The 20,031-nt window shown below is 40.8% G+C and overlaps 1 protein-coding gene across 11 annotated transcripts in view; it reads left to right on the top strand.

Moving 5' to 3' along the window:
* LOC121277224 (protein prune homolog 2-like) overlaps positions 1-20,031 on the top strand; it is a 496,270-nt gene that overhangs the window by 452,513 nt on the left and 23,726 nt on the right. For all 11 annotated transcript variants that reach the window (XM_041186396.1, XM_041186394.1, XM_041186398.1 and 8 more), the window contains 3 exons: positions 5,841-5,972; positions 6,997-7,083; positions 12,910-13,008. In XM_041186396.1, the coding sequence (XP_041042330.1) occupies positions 5,841-5,972; positions 6,997-7,083; positions 12,910-13,008 (318 nt within the window). The remainder of the gene's footprint in view (positions 1-5,840; positions 5,973-6,996; positions 7,084-12,909; positions 13,009-20,031) is intronic.

The raw sequence follows: 20,031 nt of genomic DNA, 5'->3' as shown, positions 1-20,031 counted from the left end.
ATTCAAAGCTTTTTATTTAAGTCTCAAGTGTTCAATTTCCATTTCCCTACAGCATTTTCCAGTTTGCCTCCATTACGTCGGGGTCGGGGGCGCAGGTTAACTGCCTAGGGACAGGTATACAGTAGCAGATTAGGATGCTCGCACTCCAGGCAAGCACATGAACCTTCCTTCCCTGCCTGCCTGGGTAGAGGTATAGCCAAAGGCTGCCTGGTAATGGGATCCCACACACCCCGCCACCATCCCCCTTGCCCACATTGTGTTGGCCTGGTCGCTTTTTATATGTTTTAATTAAAGTTTTAAAGTGGATAAGAGGGCATGTTCTTGTTGAAGCACCCCCCTCAGTTACATACTCTTTACTGCACTCAGGTGCTCCTCCAATGCTTGAAGGCCTCTGTTTGGACCTCCAGCTTCAAAAGTCCACTCACTGCCTTTAATGTGATAGGGAGCCTGTCTCTGTGTCAATTAAGAGTCAAAATTCCAACAAGGCACTGTTTCTGCCTGGAGGCAAGTTCGGGATCCAGAAACAGCCGAGTCCTGTTTCCTGCTCGTGAGGTGAAAATTCAGCCCCAGGTAGTTTCCCCACGTGGATAGCAGATAGGAGGGCAGACTCACTCTTCAACTCTGGTTCTTCATGGTTATTTCATTAACATGCTGAGTGAGGAACTGGTCTTGTACGTTACCAACAAAGTTTTCAGTTGCACTTTCCACCACAAGAGAGGGGAAATCATCATGTTGGTGAATACCAGGAACATTAAAATCACCCATCAAATAAAGGTGGCATTTTATATTTGAAATGTTTGCAGTTTGTTTCCATAATACCACCTCATGTTCAGGTTTCTGAGAATTAACCCCTGCACATGAACTTTGTGCACTTGAACCCGGGTAGCCTCAGCTATATCTAATGAGGTAACGTCAAGAGCTGAATTTTCAGGCCCCACCGAAGGCAGGAACAGAGACGGATAGTGCCAAAACTATCAATGCCAGCTGGCACTGATCATTTTTGCCAAGGCTGGATTAGGTAGGTGGGTAGTCAATTAGGTTCCTTAAAGCTTTGTTAACCACACTTGAAGGATGTTGACTGGGATTTTCCTGTCGGCTTCCAGTGCTCAGACCCGACAGGATGCAGCTTAAGTGCCTGGAGTCAGGCAGCCAATGGCAGGCCAGAGCACAAGCACTCCAGGGAGCCTTACAGGCCCTCACTGCCTGCTTGGATGTTTGTGCAGTCAAAGGTTACTCTGTAGACAGATTCCACCCTCCCCCAACCCCAGTCCCTGCAGTGGTTGCCTGGCAACTTTATCCGCTTTTTATTGAAAGTCTAAAAATGTTGGTAAGGTGGCACCCTGATGTTGAAGCATCCTCTCAGTTCCTCGCCCTTTGCTGCATCCTGATACTGTTCACAAAGGTCCTCCAGCTTCGAGGCCTGCCTGCCACCACCTTCCACCCCCACTGCTCTCCAGCCTTAATTGGATTGGGTGCCTGTCTCCATGCCAATTAAGGGGGCAGCCCTGTGAAAATCCCAAGAAGTGATGTTTTCCCATGAAGGCAAGCTTGAGACCTAGACACAGTCCCAACTCCTGTTTCCCATCCCCAGAGAAAAAATCCAGCCCCGAGTCCCTCTCCAGCTGTTAGGTTCTCAATGATCAATGTATTAACCACATGTGCTCCAACATCTAGATTGTTTTTTGCATGGATGCAGATGATGGAATTGAGAGGTGACAGTTTTTCTCCACACGGCTCCAATAAGCATGTGTGGTTTTTAAAAAATGCTCTTATTGAGTATTTTTAAAAAACCCAGTTTTTAGAAAAAAAAGATTAAATACATGAGAAGTGCAAGAGAATATAAATTTTAAATTAACAACAGAAGTGGTAGGTATTCATTCATTAGTTTATATCATTGCTTCATTGAGATTGTTCTCTACTATTTGAGATCATAGGAGGCATTTTTTCCACACTGTTAAACTGAGAGACATTGGACGAACAGCTGTTAACATGTGAGAAATAGTTTTTGTCTAAAACTGACTCCAAATCGCTTACTGGGAAGACTAGTGCTAATATGCATTAGTGTGGACAAGTTATTTTTGCCCTTGAAATGCATCGCTTAAATACAATATTTATTTATATGAAGCTCTTCGATATAAAACACACATAAAATACTAGTTGGCAGCTTTGACTAAAAGAACTTTAACTTTTTTATTCATTCTTGGATGTGGATGTCACTGTCCACGCCAACATTTATTGCCCAGTACTAATTGCCCTTGAGAAGGTGGTGGTGAGCTGCCACCTTGGATCGTTGTAGCCCTTGTGGTGAAGATACATCCATCGTGCTATTCGCTGGGGGGGTTCTATGATTTTGACAATGAAGGAGCCATGCTACATTTCCAAGCCAGGATGGTGTGTGACTTGGAGGAAAACTTGCAAGTGGTGGCATTCCTCTGTCCTTGCTGCCCTTGTTCTTTTAGGCAGTAGAGGTCCCTGGTTAGGAAGGTGCTGCCGAAGAAACCATGCTGAGTTGCTGCAGCGCATCTTGTAGATGGTACACATTGCCGCCACTGTGTGCAATTAGTGAATGGGTTGTCAATCTGCCAGCTGCTTTGTCCTGGATAATGTTCAGCTTCTTGAATGTTGATGGACCTGCACTTATCCAGGCAAGTGGAAAGCAACCCATCACACTCCTAGCTTGTGCCTTCTAGAAGGTGAATTACCCATGGCAGAATCTCTGACCTGCTCTTGTAAGCACACTATCTGTACTAAATTATTTATTCGAATGACTTTACTCCAGAGCTTCTTGTACAGAGTTAAAATAATAGTGCACATCTCAAATCTTCCTCCAGCTCTGCTTGTTAGTCTGGAAAAGGACAGGTCAATCACTTCATTTTCCAGCATCTCTGTTTTATGTCAGATTTTGACCATTTGCAGTTTTTGGTTTTTACACATTTTATTGTACTAGGTTGAATTTACTTTGCTTAATGTAGCATTTGATGCTTTTCAGTATTTACTTAAAATTACAATCACTTGCTTCCTAAAAACTGAGATATTCACCAGACTCATTTTCATAAAGATCAATGAAAAATCCTTGAGTACAACAATTGAGACTGACATGGTGAAATTAGCACCGTGAAAAAGGCTCACAGTGAATTAGGATCCCATCTTACACAAGTGACAGAGAAGAAAATTGAGCACCTGTAATACAGGATATCAATTCACTGTGAGCCAGTTTTGTGCTACTGATGACGTCAACCAGTTTCACTCCCCACTGTCTTGAGAGAGTGACAAATGACCACAAGTGAATTGTGTGAGACACTGAACAGAAAGCTGTATGTCTGTAAAACTACCTTGGGTTTTAAGAATCTAGTCTTACTTGTAATATGTATGTTATGACTGAATTAATATCAAACTTTGTTCCTCATATCACTATAGATTCAGCATTTTCCTTTGTCATTTTTGTTAATATTTAGCATAGATCTGGCATTTCATTAGAGTCACCCATTTCAAACAGAAATGCATGTTCAACACACAATCAGAATCAGTTTGGAAGATTGATTTAATCATTAGGACTCCAAATAATTTTCCACGTGAATTTGTGCAGTTGGATTGATATTTAGGGGACAGGTGTGAAGATCAAAACAAAAGATGAAATACTGTGGAAGATTTATCAAACTCAATTCTCAAACTAGAAATAAATCTTAATGTGAAAGTTCATTGCTAAACCCATGATAGAGGTTATTCATCCCTGAAGCCTGGCAAGTCTGGCTTATGAAACTACCTGATACTTAACTTACCACTTGCGGGCAATGAAATAGCCAAGTCATGGCTTGTGTACCAAATTGTAATGTGAGGGGACAGAAAAACCTATTTATGAATAGTGTTGGTCCAATGTTTGATCATGTTTCCATTATTAACGTTACACAACTTTGAGTAATTGTCCATCTTCAAAAATATTTTATTAAACCAAGCCTGATTTTAAAGTTTGGAACATCATCTATTGTTTACAACACAATTTTATCTACAATTGTTTGTGTCTAATATGTAAAATAATGTACTGTTTTCACTTTGTTTTTAATTAGTATGTTGAGATGTTACATGTCCACTTTGAACGCTGTAGAACAGAGCCAGTTAAATAAATGCATATAAAGATGCCAAACTTGCCATGAAATTTTGTTTGAAAGGTCCGGGCACGTTGAATAAAACATAATTATTTTGTTTTAATCAGTTGTACACCTTTTTTAAAAATAAATCCTTTCCTCATATGCATTGAGCAGGTTGAATATTCCTTTTTCACACATCCAAAAAGCGGCCATTGTTTTGAATGGCTAATATTACATTGCTTTATTAACATACAGATTAATATTATATTACAGGTATAATAAGTGTAAACAGATAAGGGTGTGAGAGAGTTGACAAATTGAGAAACAACCTAGTATCTGTAGACTATAGCTAGCCCAAGGCTTGGCTTTTGTAATCTAAGTAGGCCTAGGCCTATTGTATATGTGGTAGATATATCACACCCGAAAGCTGAAAATATCTGGAACATTTTCAACCCTAAGGGTTTTGGATAAAAGATACTCAACCTGTAAAATAATTTCTGATTCCCCTCTTTTAGTTAACGTATTGAAATAGCAGCTCAGAATAAAAGCTGAAGGAGTAATTAGCTACGACGTTTTTTTTTAATGTCAATTAATTTTTCAGTTGACTTTGTTGGAACAAATGGCAGCTGATTTTACAGAATTAAATAACGTGAAGTGAACACAATTAAAATGTAAAATCATCTAATTTGCATTAAAAAATTAAACATCATCTTTGCTAGAAATTGGGTGGAATACTGCAGTCAGCTTTATGAAAATCTCTCTGACACTTCTAATTGAGAGATTTCTATCAATCTCAATCCATTACCATTGAAAATGAGTTCACAACTGCTTAAAAGACATCCCAAAATTTTCACCAGCTTGGCAATCATACTTAATGGAAATGAAAATGCATTGAGATTTAATTTCCCAAAGTAGCATTTAGGTATATTGATCAATATTACTGGAGGAATGTTGTAATGTATTTGATGACTGTCACATTATTAACCCTTCAATCACAATATCCTCCAAACCTGCAATAGAAAATAACTAAATAAAAATGCTTTCAACTTTGAGAAGTCTGAGAGCTAAAAAGGCTCTAATTAAATTTCCAGAAAGTGTACCTAATCACATATGCATGATGTTATTAAATGAATTTTTAGACTGGTTAGCTAATTTGGAAGATGTTTATTTCATTATTGCAGAGTATTAAATAAACATAAGGAGGTTGAAAATCTTCAGGCTTCTTATGCACCTTTATTGCAGCTTTGGCAGAAGAGCTGAACATAGGCTAATATGTCTACATTGGTATTTCCGATGGGAATGTTTCAGGAGCATAGCCTCTACCCCATGGACCTGTGTAATGGCCATTGCATCCACATTTATGGGTCTGTGTCAATGATGCACAGGAGGGACTGGTTCAGGGTCAGGAGCTCCTATTTGGAAGTCTCCACAACCTCAACCTCTCAGAGGCTTGGTTTGAACTATGATCGTCAATAAACCCACTAGTGAGAACAGGAATATGAGTCTTTGGTTCTCAGCTAACTAATTAAATATACTCATATGGTTTGCTTGAAACCTCAAGTTATGAAATGCTTTCATTGTTCCCTAAGTTTATAGATTTCAATTCAAACCTCTTTGTTTGATTAGTTACTGTTTTTCTTGGCATTCTTCCAGCATCTGGTGGATAATCATTTAATCAATATTACAACCTTAAGGCAGTGGCTGAATGCAGGTTTTAAAGTTTGGTAATATAATACAATTTTTCTTTGACCACAGGTATGTGATCAGCACTTTAGAACTCCTGGTAGCTGAGGACTACATGATAATTTATCTGAATGGAGCGACTCCAAGGCGGAAGATGCCAGGTTTTAACTGGATGAAAAGGTGCTATCAAATGATTGATCGAAGGCAAGTATTCTTTCTGATTTGCATTATGGTCACCCTCTCCAGAAGAGTAAGGCTTTTCACCCACATCCCCAACCACAACCAACAACAATTTCGGCTTTCATTTCAGCATACTTTTAGCAATCAGAGCACCTAAACTCAAGCCCCAAATGAAAATGACAGGTGCCAACACTAGCTGCTGTGCTTATCAGTTTTATTCAGTTGAATAGAGCTGTGGTTACTCATTTAATTGATTATTACGAAGCAGAGATGCAGTCTGAGCAATATAATAGACAGTAGTTGTTATCTCCCTTTCTTGAACTGTAATCTCCCTATTGGTTGTAGGACAGGACATCAAATTGCACAACGGAAAGTTAGCTAATCAGTGTCCCTGTGTTGATGAAATTCAATATGACCCCAAACTGGATTCAAAAACCTGAGATTATATCATCCTTGGATGAAGCATTCTATCATTGTGCAGGATTATTTATTTAATGTTTTAACCTCAGTCTCGGTGATCAACTAAAGTGAACCTGATTAGAAACAGCCTATTTCCAAGATGTGCAAAAGTTATGGATGAGGGAAAAACATCTTACAATCACCTGAAAAGTTTCTTTCTCCAGTATACTATTGTATCATGGTATCTAATTAATTTTGAATAAATCCAATATTTTTGCTTCTATGGCCTTATTGAAAGCTTTCCACAATTATGTAAATAGTAACTTAGCATTAAATGTCAAAATAACCATGAAATGTAATTGATTACATTGCTGATCATTGCTATTCTGACTGAGTACAGTAAATAGACTTGAACGTGCAGTATCATCAGTTTCTGACTTGTTCAAAGAGACTGTTTTCTATGTTTTCTTGAATTGTCTTTTAATCTATGTGTTTTGTTTCAAATCAATGAAATAAACTGTCAGATCTCGCAGATCATGAATACGATTCATTTAAAGTAGATAAAAACACTTGTCTGAATGTTAGGAAATGGAAAAAATATAGGTATATGTGTATTAAGAAGTATGTTACTGAGATTTTTTTGACACAGGTTGAGGAAGAATTTGAAATCATTTATAATTGTACATCCATCGTGGTTTATTAGGACGATCCTCGCAGTCACTCGGCCTTTCATTAGGTAGGTGTTACTGTTCTGCTATATGATAAGAGAGATAGGCCAGGAATATTTGGCATATAAATGTTCACTTGTAATGGAGATGTGTAAACAGCATAGACCTTCATTTATTCATCATTATGGAACTATTACAGGTCACTCCGATTTTATTAGCACCCTTAATAAAAACTTTGTGAGAACAATACTTTTACAGAAGCAAAATTTCTCTATCCTGTACGTTCTGTATAATTCTATGTCACCTGACATCAATTCTTTCTGTACCAGATATCCTACATTTCTGTTGGACATGGTTCAAGAGTTAGGCCTGCACATGAAAATGGAACATAAGACTTTTGCATGTAGCATTCCTGTTTAGCAGTTGCAGGGAAGATGTAGAACTATTGTACAGGGAGTATTAGCAATGTCTTTCACTACTCTTTAGAGGTGAGTGTCTTTAAAACTTGAATCCACCCTTTGGAAGAGGCTTGCAGTTGCAGTGCCAAAAGGGATAACATCTAGAATGTGATTTCACCTAGCTTATTTGGAGGGGGGTGTGGGAAACATATTTAGAGGCCAGAGACATTGGGCAGTACATGAGGAGGAGGGCTCCATTAATCATGCCTAATAATTACCTAGATTTGCTGAGTTTTTAGACCCTTCTGAGGAGTAATGCTTTTGAAGGTTTTGTTTATTCCAGAAAGGTAATAAGAAAGCTTTGAATCCTGCAGGAGAATGATTTTATGCCCCAATCCACGAGAAAAATAGCCCTCCTTCTAACAGTGGCAGGTACCACCAAATTAAACTTATTTGCATCATGATTATTCCATAATATCTCAGGCGAAATATGGAACCTTTGTTAGTCATTGATGCTTGGTGCATTCAGCAAGTCATAAGAATTGGTAGAAGTCCAAGTTCCACCTATTCTAGTATTCTCAAGATTTTATGATGGATTTGTTGGTTAATCATACCAATCAATCATTATCAAGTAGTCTACAACTGTTGCAGACATGACATCAGAAACATCTCAATGGTGCAGAGCATGGGTGCAAAGTCTGTTTCTCCCCAACATGCCACACTTACCACATGTCTGGCGGAGTTGAATGAGGGTGGTGGGGGGGCCTTGATGTCCGCCACCAAAACTGGTGGTACCAGCTGACCCAATCTCGGGAGTCCCGAGGGAATTAAGTCCCTAATTGACAGTGGAAACCCTGCCATTGGAGCTTCTGGCTCCAAAGGGGCCATTTAACTCCAGGATTTGCCCAGGTAGGATGGAAATCCCACTCCCAAGAGTTGCCAACCTCTGATTGAGGAGCAGTGGCTGCTGCTGGTAATACACTTAGACCTTCTTCAGGGATCGTCGTCGGATCCCTAAAGGGTGGGATAGGGGTCGTAGCGAAACGGGTAGTGGGGGTCTTGGTGGAAAGGGCAGGGTTGGGTCTCCGCAGGCTGTCCTTCCTAATGCCAGGTCCCTTGATCAGTTAGAGTGTCTTTGAATGAGGGAGCCTCCCCTCATCTTGCTAATTGGTTTTCCTGCATGGTTGAGTACCAGCGGTGGCAGGATGAGTCCCGTAAGTGGGTACTGATTGCCCATTTAAGGGCTCAGTTGTCTTCTGGGCATGAAGGTTGTCCGCCGAGCTTGCGTTGAGGGTTTTGGGCGGGAACGAGGGGAGGCATTAAATACCACCCGTCCTTTAAGAAATTAGAAATTACTCGAGCTTTAGTTCCTGAAAGTAATTTATCTAATTTGCATTGAATTCATCACCACTTTCCAAAGGGAGCCTTTTCCATAGATTGAACATTACCCAAAGAAGTATTGGGATTGACATGAAGCCTTCACATTCAGGGTTTAAACTCTAAAATACAGGGAATATATCCTCTAGCTATTTGGCCATTGCCAATTTTATGGCAGTGGGAAGCAAGGCGTGTATATGCCTCATCTTGGAAAAGCAGGACACTTTATTATCATACTTAAATCAGGCTCCCACAGTACAATCCAGGGCATGATTTAAATTTAACAACTGCCAGCCAAGGACCATGAAATGCAGCACCAAAAGGAAGGTGAGAACTGCCACATTCAGAGGTAAGTATTTCTTATAGCACACTTTGTAGGCCAATAGGAGCAGGAATGTCCCTGCAGGTCACTTGACTGCCACTCTGCCCACTATGATTAGCGGCTTCCCACCTCCACAGCCTGCCCCAGACTTACTTTGCCAGGGAACAGCCCTAAGGGTCTTCTGCTAGTTGCTTTCCTCGCCACCAGCCAGTGGGACTGTCGATTTGGCTGGCTGCCAGCCAGGTGGGAAACATGAGAGAAATTATAATTAAGATTCTGTTGTTAAATTCAGCAGGACCTGGAACTCGCTGCCCACAGTGCTGGTGGAAGTGGTAACAATCGATGATTTCAAAAGAAAATTGGATGGGCTCTTGGAAGGAAATAAACTTGCAGTGCTACTGGAATAGAACGAGGGAGCGGGACTGACTGGATTGCTCCTCAGGGAGGTGGCTAGGACTCGATGGGCAGAATGTCCTCCTGTGGCTTAATGACTCTATCAGTCTAGGACCTCTGTGCCTCTTGCTTGCTGGGTTCCCCACTGGTGCAATCCATGCATCCTCTCTGCCACCCTGAAAATATAGGGGCCATTTTTTTGCAGATTAGTTTAAATTTACCTTCCTTAAGGTGCAGGATATATCTTCTGGTTCTACTGTTCTGGACAAAGTGAAAATGCTCACCATTGTCTACATTAGCTAATCCCTTAAGAATCCTTAAAACAGCATTGACATTGTCTCTTGACAACTTTTCTAATGAGAAGATGCCCAATTTACATAATCAATTTATAAGTGAAATCCTTATTGTATGACCCAACCCTTTGTTAAGTTTCCCAGAGTGCTTGGGACCTCTGATGGGACCTGTGCTTTCCTTTGAGCTCCTTCTAGCAGGAGGTGCCCCAAAATGAACAGGGTGGGTTTAATAAGATTTGTAAAATTATAAGTGGTAATTATTCATAGTGGTAGAATTAGCAATCAGAGCAAGTTTTTGCACCAAAAGTGGAAAGTGTATCTGCTCCTTCAAGCTCCTGGAAGCAGCAACATTATAAATTGAAGGAGGATGTACAGGGGCAGGCGCATTCCTAAGTTGCAACCCATTCCGTGTAATTGGTCCAGAGCAGAAAACGGATGCACCTGCTCAACATCAAGGGGCAAAAAGAAGGGAGAAACTTAAAACAAACATCATCACCAGTGAAAAAGTATGAGGAAAACTATTGGGACTAAAGGCCTTCAAGTCCCCTGGACTTGATGGTCTGCATCTTAAGGTTGAAAAAGAAGTGACTGCAGCAATAGCAGATGCATTGGTTGTGATCTTCCAAAGTTCCCTCGATTCTGGAAAAGTCCTAGTGTGTTGGAAAACCTCAAACATAACACCATTATTCAAGAAAGAAAGGAGACAAAAAGCAGGAAACTATAGGCCAGTTAGTCTAACCTCTGTCATTAGCAAAATGCTGGAATCTATTATTAAGGAGGTAGTAGCAGGACATTTAGAAAATTATGATACAATCAGGCAGTGTCAGCATTCTTTTATGAAAGGGAAATCGTTTTTGACAAATTTACTAGAGTTGTTTGAGGATGTAATGAGCAGGGTAGATTCAAGGGAACAGGTACATTTCATGTATTTGTATTTCCAAAAGACATTCAATGTAAAATGGCACTGCACAAGATAAGAGCTCATGGTGTTGGGGGTAGTATGTTAACAAGGACAGAGGATTGGCTGGCGAACAGGAAAGAGTTGGGATAAGTGGGCCATGTTCAAGTTGGCAAATTGTAACTAGTGAAGTGTTGCAGGGATCAGTGCTGGGGCCTTAACTATTTACAATCTATATTAATGACTTGGATGAAGGGACTTAGTGTATTGTACCTATATTTACTGACAATACAAAGACAGGTAGGAAAGTAAGTTGTGAGGAGGACAAAAAGGATGGAATTTAACACACTTCCAGTGGCGGTTATGGTGGTGGGTTTGGGGGGAGCATTTAATTAGGTGAGTGGGTGGCAGGTGGGGACCCCATTGCCTTCCTGCCACTGTCCCAATTAAGCCCACGGCCGGAATTCCTGCCCCACCACCAATTGAGACCCTTAGGCGGACAATTAATGTCCACTTAGCAGCCTCATCCCACCACCATTGCTATTCTCTCAACACTGGGTGGAGGACTCGACATGCAGGAAGCTTGAAAAGCAAACCTGGCATGTTTGCTTGTGGGCTTGCAGGGTGGATACCTTGTTCAAAAGCAGTGGGTACCTGTTCAAGGGACCCAGCCTCGGGAATGGGAGTTGCCACTGAGGGGTACCCCACCCCCTCGCCCTTGCTGCCAACACCCCATCCCCTGGGATCCCCACCTCTCAATCTCCCTCCCACCTCCCCGATGACACTGTTGAGCTGTATACAACTGCTGGCCTCTGATTGCCTGGCCTCACTGGGCAGCACTTCCGCCCCCGGGTATCTTGGAACCATGGAAGGATCGCCACTGCCTGACTGACACTTACTTCAGTCGTGTTCCCACTGGCGAGTGAGACCCCCTTTGCCTCCATTAAATACTGACTGAAGAGTCTGCAAAGGTATATAGATAGGTTGAGCAATTGGCAAAAGTTTGGTAGATGAAGTATAATGTGAGAAAATGTGATGTTGTCCGCTTTGGTAGGAATAGCAGAAAAGTAGAGTATTACTTAAATGGAGAATGACTGCAGAATGCTGTGGTAAGGAGAATCTGGATATCCATGTACATGAGTCACGAAAAGTTAACACGTAGGTCCAGCTAGTAATTAGGAAGACAAAATGGATGTTGACCTTTATTGCAAGAAGGATGGAATATAAAAGTAGGGAAGTCTTGCTACAACTGTAGAGAATATTTGTGAGACCACACCTAGAGTACTGTGTACAGCTTTGTTCTCCTTATTTAAGGAGGTTTATACTTGCATTGGAAGCAGTTCAGAGAAGGTTCACCAGGTTCATCCCTGGGATGAAGGGGTTGCCTTTTGAGGAAAGATTGAGTAGATTAGGCCTATACTCAATGAAATTTAGAAGAATGAGGGGTGATCTTATTGAAACATATAAGATTCTGAGGGGGCTTAACAGGGTTGAAGCTGAGAGGATATCCCCCCCCACCCCCCGTGGGGAAATCTAGAACTAGGGGACACAGTTTCGAAATAAGAGGTCTCTCATTTAAGATGGAGATAAGTAGCGATTTCTTCCCTCAGAGGGTCATTAATCTTGGAATTCTCTACCCCAGAGAGCAGTGGAGATTGGGTCACTGAATATATTCAAGGCTGCGACAGGTAGATTTTGATGTACGCAGAAACGAGGGCTATAGGAGGCAAGCAGGAAAGGGGAGTTGAGGCCTCAATCAGATCAGGCTGTGATCTTATTGAATGTTGGAGCAGTCTTAGGGGGCTTAGGCTGGGTTGTGAGCATAAGAACTTATCATGCGGTGCCCTAAATTTGTACAACCCGAGGGCTTTTATTAATGTATGGATTTTTACATTTTTGCCCTATCTTCACCTTAAATGAGAGACTCCCTTATTTTGAAACTGTGCCCCCTAGTTCTAGATTTCCCCATGAGGGGGAATATCCTCTCAGCTTCCTCAGATGGTCATCAACCACTTTTGAGAATGATAAGGAACAAATGTTCAATTTAGGGACTTGGGGTAGAATTCCCCCCCCATCAGGAGAGTTGTGCGGGGGCAGGCATGGACCTGACTGGGTCCACGCCGCCTTTTTTCGTGGGAAGAAACTGCTCAGGATGTTTATCTTTATGATTTGAAAGTTATAAGAATGTGTCTTTTTAAATATATTTTCTTCAGTTCAAAGTTCAGCAGCAAGGTACGATATGTCAGTAGTCTGGCTGAGCTGGAGGAGCTGATTCCCATGCAGCATGTTCAGATTCCAGAGACTATAAGAAAGTGAGTAGTAATGTGTTTCACATACAGATGATTGATTCACACTCTAATAAATTAGTGTTGAAGTCTAACTTCCTCTTTTACAATTTTTGTTTTTTTTAAGTGTCCTATAAATATTTTTGTTTGTGATTCCTTATAGTGTGCATATCTCTTTTATATACTCTCCAAAATAAATTTGAAAGTGAATTTGAACATATGTATTGTAAAGTACCTTAAATGTAATATGGGAACTGCAGTGAACAATGCGTATTTTATCTTCATTAGTCATGAAAAGTATGCTGTTCTGTATTGAACCATAACCAGTATATTTACAGGTAGACCAAATCGCGGTGTTAAATTCATTCATTTCGCTGCACTACGTATTCTCCTCTCCAGTTAATTACTTTTGAATGCTTCTCAGCTATTTCTGTTTCCTATATTCAAAGTGCGACACACCTAAATTTAATTTTCTTACATTGCCGTAGTTTCTGTTTGTTTGCTGTTTTGGTTGAAAGATACAATCATGGAACCCTTGTTCTTTCTCAAAGCCCAGCTCTGAATTATGTTGTTATCTTAAAATTATAATGTGAAGTAAATCAATCTAAAACCTAAGTACATTGTGACATCCTGTGTCCACTGCTCTTAGCAGGGCTATGGCAACCGAAGTAAGTGCATATTTTGTGCGTGGACCTTAGGGTAATGAAATGCTGAGAACGGCTATTAAATTCAATTATTTCTTATCTGCACCAGTGATAGCAAAATCATAAACCTATTCTTCATGAAAATTTTTATGACTTTGCTGCAAATTCACACACAGGAAATCTTTCTCTTTCCCGTGGTTAAAATGAGTCACAGTCAGAGGAATTGCATTGTTGTTTGGGTTTATTCCAATACTAAACCCTGTACTTTTAAGACGGCAAGGAAGAAACAATCTGCCAGCAGCTCTAGCACAATGGTATGTTCATGCACAGATTTGCTGAGTGCAGTGTTAGCCACAAGCATTCTCCCCCACAGGTTGCATATGAAATGTTCACAATCTCAGCCTGGCTATGCGTGAAGAGATTGAGCAGAGATAAGAAGTGTCCCAGAGGAAGGGAAAAATGGGAAAGCTTCCATTCTTTGTCATGTATTTATAAACAGCATAGACAGAGGTAGGAAATCAAATTACTGCCTGCCCTGTCAATCAGATTTTGCGGTGTCAGGAAAAAAATAACAAGATGATTAGGAAACATTTAAAATGAAAGATAATTAGTAGTTTAATGATTTAAGCAGTGTACTGTTAATAAAATGTGCATGGTTATTAACAACATTTGTATATCACTCTTTCCCCACCCAGAAGTGATGATATGATCATAGTTTGACAACATAAGGGTTAAAAGCCATATAAATATTTAAGCCACTCTTCAAATTCTTCTATCTAATATATTATTAGAGGCACTACCCTCAGTTAAAATACTGGAAAGGAGAATTTGATATCACTGCACTAAACATAATATTTTTATGATCACTAGCCATAAATTCTACCCTATAACCTCAAACTATTCATGCATCACAAACAAATCCTAAATACTTTTTCTTCATTCATGGGATGAGGGCATTTGGTTGGCTGGAATCGGGGGGGTGGCAAGGGGTCAGGGGGCTGGTGCAAGGCTAGCATTCATTGCTAATCCCTAATTGCCTTTGAGAAAGGTAGTGGTGGTAAACTACCTTCTCTTGAACTATTGCATTCCATGTGACCAAGGTAGTTCCACAGACTGTTATGGAGGAAGTTCCCAGATTTTGACCCAGCAACCATGAAGGAACTGTGATATATTTCCAAGTTAGGATAGTGTACAGCCTGGACTCTAGGCTATTGCATTGTTGCCCTTCTCCTAGGTGATAGAAACCAATGGGTTTGAGAGGTGCTGTCAAAATGACCTTAGCAAGTTTCTGCAGAGCATCTTGTATTTGGTACAAAGTGCAGCCACGATGCACCATGATGAGGGAATGGATGTTTAAGGTGGCAGATGCAGTGCCAATCAAATGGGCTGCTTTGTCCTGTTTGATGTCAAGCTTCTTTGAGTGCAGTTGGAGCTCCAGGCAAGTGGAGAGTCTTACAACATGCTCCTGAATTATGCCTGGTAGACAGCGATTGGGGAGCCAGGAGGTGAGTCAGTCATCGCAGAATTCCCAGTCTCTGATCTGCTCTTGTAGCCATAATGTTTATGTTCTTGCCCGGTTAAGTTTCTGGCCAATAATGAACCCAGGATGGTAATGATGGATTCAACAATGATAATGCTGTTGAATGTCAAGGAGAGGTGGTTAGAGATAGTCATTGCATGGCACTTTATGGCACAAATGCCAGTATTGTACTGGACCAGACACATTGCTGGTTCTGGAGTACAAGTTTTCATCACTGCAGTCAGGATATTACCACGGCCCCTTGCCTTTTCTGTATCCAGTGTGCTCAACCATTTCTTAACTTCAGTGGAATAATTTGAGTTGGCTGAGAACTGGCTTCTGTGATGGTTGGGACCTCAGGAGGAGGCTGAAATAGACCATCCACTTGACGATTCTGGCTAAAGCTCATTGTAAATGCTTCAGCCTTGACTTTTGCAATCACATGCAGGACTCTTCCATCATGAAGGATTTTGGATGTTCATGAAACCTCCTTGTCCTGTTATTTGTTTAATTTTCTGCTACCATTCACAACTGAATATGGCAGGACTGCTGTACTTTGATCAGGTTTATTGGGGTGCAATTGCTTAGCTCTGTCTATAGCATACTGCTTCTGCTGTTTAGCTTGCATTTAGTCCTGTACTGTAGTTTCACCAGGTTGGCCTTTCATTTTTGGGCCAAACATAGACAAGAAAACTTCCTGTTGATAAATATTGCCTGCCTTCATTCAGCTAATGCACCTGCACTCCTTCATGAACACCACTTGGAAGAAGCACTGAGGGCATCAAAGGCACAGAAAACATTCTGGGTGGGGTATTTCATTGTTCATCACAAAACATGGCTTGGCAGCACCAATACTGACCATGCTGGCCAAAGCCTGAAGGTCAAAATTGCCCAGTTGGGCCTATAGCAAATGATGAGAGAACCCAACATGACGGAAGAAACCTACTTGATCTTGTCCTCACCAATCTACCTGTCACAGATGCATATGTCTGTGGGTGTATTGAAAGGAGTGATCACCCTCACAGTTCTTGTAGAGACAAAGTCCCATCTTCACACTGGAGATACCCTCCTGGCACTACCACCCAACTAAATGAGATATATTCAGAACAGATCTAACAACTCAAAACTGGGCATGCATGAGGCGTTATGGGCAATCAAGGGCAGAAAAACTGTATTCAATCACAATCTGTAACCTCATGGCCAGACATATCCCTCACTCTGCTATCTTTTGCGTCAAGGGCACAAACCTCTGTGATCATCTGTCTGGACAGGCGCAGTCTTCTGCGGCACTGGTTCTCCAACATGTTCAATTAACACCATCTTTGGCGGTAGATTCTTATGCTGAGGGTATGGCATCCATTGCCTTCCTGCCCCCCTTCCTTCTACACTGACCTACTCATGCCTTGGTCTCTGTCTCTGCTGCTGAGAATGTTGATCTTCATGGCTATAGACCCAAGATCTGAGAATCGTGCTCCCATCACTAGCTGCTGCCTTCCTTGTGCTCAGCTGGATTCCCAATAATGTCTGGAAGACTGAACTCCCTCTTGTTATGAACTCGGGATGCCAAGAGGACAATGATCCCTTGCACAGCCCCAGTGCATACAAAGACTCCCTGCAGCTTCTGCACGCACGATAGTACACAGTGTGGCAAAGACTGACCGCCCTTCCTCCCTGTGCTCCTTTTTGTGGGTCTTCCTAAGATGATGGTGTGGTCATGACTGACCTCATGCTGTGTTGCACCCTCCATGCACCTGATCTCTGACACACCATGAAACCCATGCCCCTCCACCAAAATCCCAAATCTGCCACTTAATAAACTGACAAGGAGCTTGTGAACTACATTAATCGGCCTCATTCCCAAATCAGGTGGGTTTCTTGGTCTCACCTTCCCTTTCCTTGTGTAAAATTGCCGGTAGTGGCATTATTTCTAGCACCTGCCCACCTCTGTCCCCACCTCAGCAGGACCTAAAGATCCAGCCTGAGGACTTTGCAGGGTCAACTGGGCTGGTTGTGCCTCTCTCATGTCCCAATCTGATGTTTAGTCAATGCCAGGTGGTCAGTCCAGTTTTATTCTTCTGAAGAAGGGTCATACGGACTCGAAACGTTAACTCTGTTTCTCTCTCTGCAGATGCTGCTAGACCTGCTGAGTTTTTCCAGCATTTTCTGTTTTTGTTTCAGATTTACAGCATCCACAGTATTTTGCTTTTATTCTTCTTATGCTTTGATGTAGCTATTTGGTGCAACTCAGTGGCTTGCTAGGTTGCTGTAGTTAATAGTCAATCACATTGCTGTGTGGGTTTGGAGTCACATATACTGTAAAGATGACAAATTTCATTTCCTAAAGGTCATTCATGCACCAATTGGGTTTTTATGACAGTTTGGTAATTCCACAGCCACAGTTAATAAACCTAGTTTTTTTTTATTCCAGATTCACTTATGTAACAATTTTAGTTCCCAGCTGCTGTAGTGGGATTTGAACTGATTTCTCCAGATCATTAGTGCAGGTCTCTGAATTACTAATCCAGTAACGTAACTATTATGTCACCATTTCTTTAAAATGCTTACTCCTCCTTGCAGTCTGACTACAAGACTGCCTTCTGTGTATTTTGTGGTTTCTGTTAAACAGCTGCTTCCTTTCAAACGTTAATAGTTTTGGATACCGACCAGAATGTTTACTCCAAACCATAAAATCACAGCTTCCTATTGGATTTCAGTGGAGTTGACACCAGCTCCTTTGTCTGCATATTGCCCTGTCCCAAATTGTTCTCTGTTCCCTCTTTTAATAGTGTCTGGATACAAAGACAGATGATGTTTGATCTTCATGCTTTGGTCTATGTATTGGTTTAATTCACATGCAGATTCCTTAATCCTGAGACACCAGCCCCTTCCTTTTTAGGCTTTACATTGCCCAAGGACCATAATTATTGGTACCTTAGCTCACTAACATAATGACCACCAGGTTGCCTTAAGACTTCTCTTGTTAAGGTTTGCTTCACTGTTTACTGCAAAAGCACTTCAATAGCCATTGACCTCAAAGCACCAAAAAAAAATAAAATGCAACCTCCGTTAATAATGATCAACCTAAGCAGCTGCTTTCCCAATTATTCTGTAGAATTTTTATGGGTCAGGGGCTTTTCTAAGCTGTCATCTCATTCTACAATCCATTTACAACACCATCCCCCTGTCTGATAAAGACTAAACTTGATTTATTTTATTTCTATTTTACTTACCTTTCCTATGCTTGGCTATTATTGTGCCATACGTGAAAGACAAACTTTGGAGATTTGTGATTATCTATCAATTTCCATTACTCATCAGATGTGGATAATGGAGATTCCAATGTAATGATTGCTAATTAGACTTTTGGAGATTTAGTACACTGAATGGCATAAAGAGAAAAATATTGAATCACTAGCTAAATAAATAATAGATGGCAATATTCTAGTTTAGTGGAATAAATAAATCTGCAATCGAACCTTTGAGTATTTGGTCAGATTTCATTATTGAAATATAATTAAAGCTGTAACAAAAACAAAAATACCTGGAAAAACTCAGCTGGTCTGACAGCATCTGCGGAGAGGAACACAGTTAAAGTTTCGAGTCCGTGTGACTCTTCATCAGAACTGAGAGAATATAGAAATGAGGTGAAATATAAACTGGTTGAGGGGGCGTGGGACAGGTAGAGCTGGGTAGAGGGCTATTGATAGGTGGAGGCAAAGGAGAGATTGCCAAAGATGTCAACTTTGTTGTTAACACCCCTTTGTCCTTTTGTCTATGACATCTTTGGCAATCTCTCCTTTGCCTCCACCTATCACTGGCCCTCTATCTAGCTCTACCTGTCCCACCCCCCTCAACCAGCTTATATTTCACTTCATTTCTATATTCCCTCAGTTCTGATGAAGATCTTATGGACTTGAAACGTTAACTGTGTTCCTGTCCACAGATGCTGTCAGACCTGCTGAGTTTTTCCAGGTATTTTTGTTTTTGTTTCAGATTTCCAGCATCTGCAGTATTTTGCTTTTAAGACAAAGCTGTAGTCTTTTGTAGGGAACTGCTGTGAAATACTTTGCATCTCTCCAATTTTAGAGTATTTCATGCAAAACTTGCCATCTTACTCATTTGACAAATATAAAACAAATTTACTGACTAGATACAGTAAATGATTAATTTACTTTAAATAATGGAGTAAATTACTGGAGTAATTGCTGGCTTAATTTACTAAATATTAGTATTATTAAATGGAAGAAGTAACACCTGATTGTTTTAACTAAGTAAATTACGTTTCAGTCCCTGAGTGACTCAAACCTGGTGACTTCCAACTTAATATCCACTCTGCACTGTTAGATGCTAACTTATTTTAGCAGCCAATTCTCCAGCTCAGATTGCTTAGCTTCTGCCCAGATATTCTTTTCCAGATAGCTCAGATTGGAGTTCTGCCTTGCTGCTTTTGATTTTTTTCGCCCAACTAGGACCCTGTTATATCTCTGTGTGGTTTGCTGTCTTGAACTGCTGTCATGCTTTCCAAAGGCAGTTCAACCATGTTATAAGGTAAAAATAGATCTAATTAGTTGATCCTGAGGCTCAGGTTTCCGTTATGGAAATTTGCTTTGCTATGTGTTCACAGTGCAAATCTGCTTTAAGAAGCAGTTTATGTTAAGAATTATATTCCAAAGCGCTAGGACATCAAGGAACAAATTACATTAGCAAGGTTGTAATGCATCCACTAAAATCCTTTTCTGAAAGATAAATCCTTGAGAAGCTTATTCCATGCAACTGATCCCCGCTACCCCTTTCCACAGACCAAAGTCTTTCAGAATTATGCTTTTGTTTCTTCTCTCTGTTTTTGTAGACTATAACCCACTTTTAGTTTTCTCCCCTTAATAGCCA

The sequence above is a fragment of the Carcharodon carcharias genome, chromosome 4 (genome assembly GCF_017639515.1).
Source record: "Carcharodon carcharias isolate sCarCar2 chromosome 4, sCarCar2.pri, whole genome shotgun sequence".
Classification (NCBI taxonomy): Eukaryota; Metazoa; Chordata; class Chondrichthyes; order Lamniformes; family Lamnidae; genus Carcharodon; species Carcharodon carcharias.
Note: the sequence above shows the minus strand (reverse complement) of the source record. Positions and strands in the feature narration are given on the sequence as shown.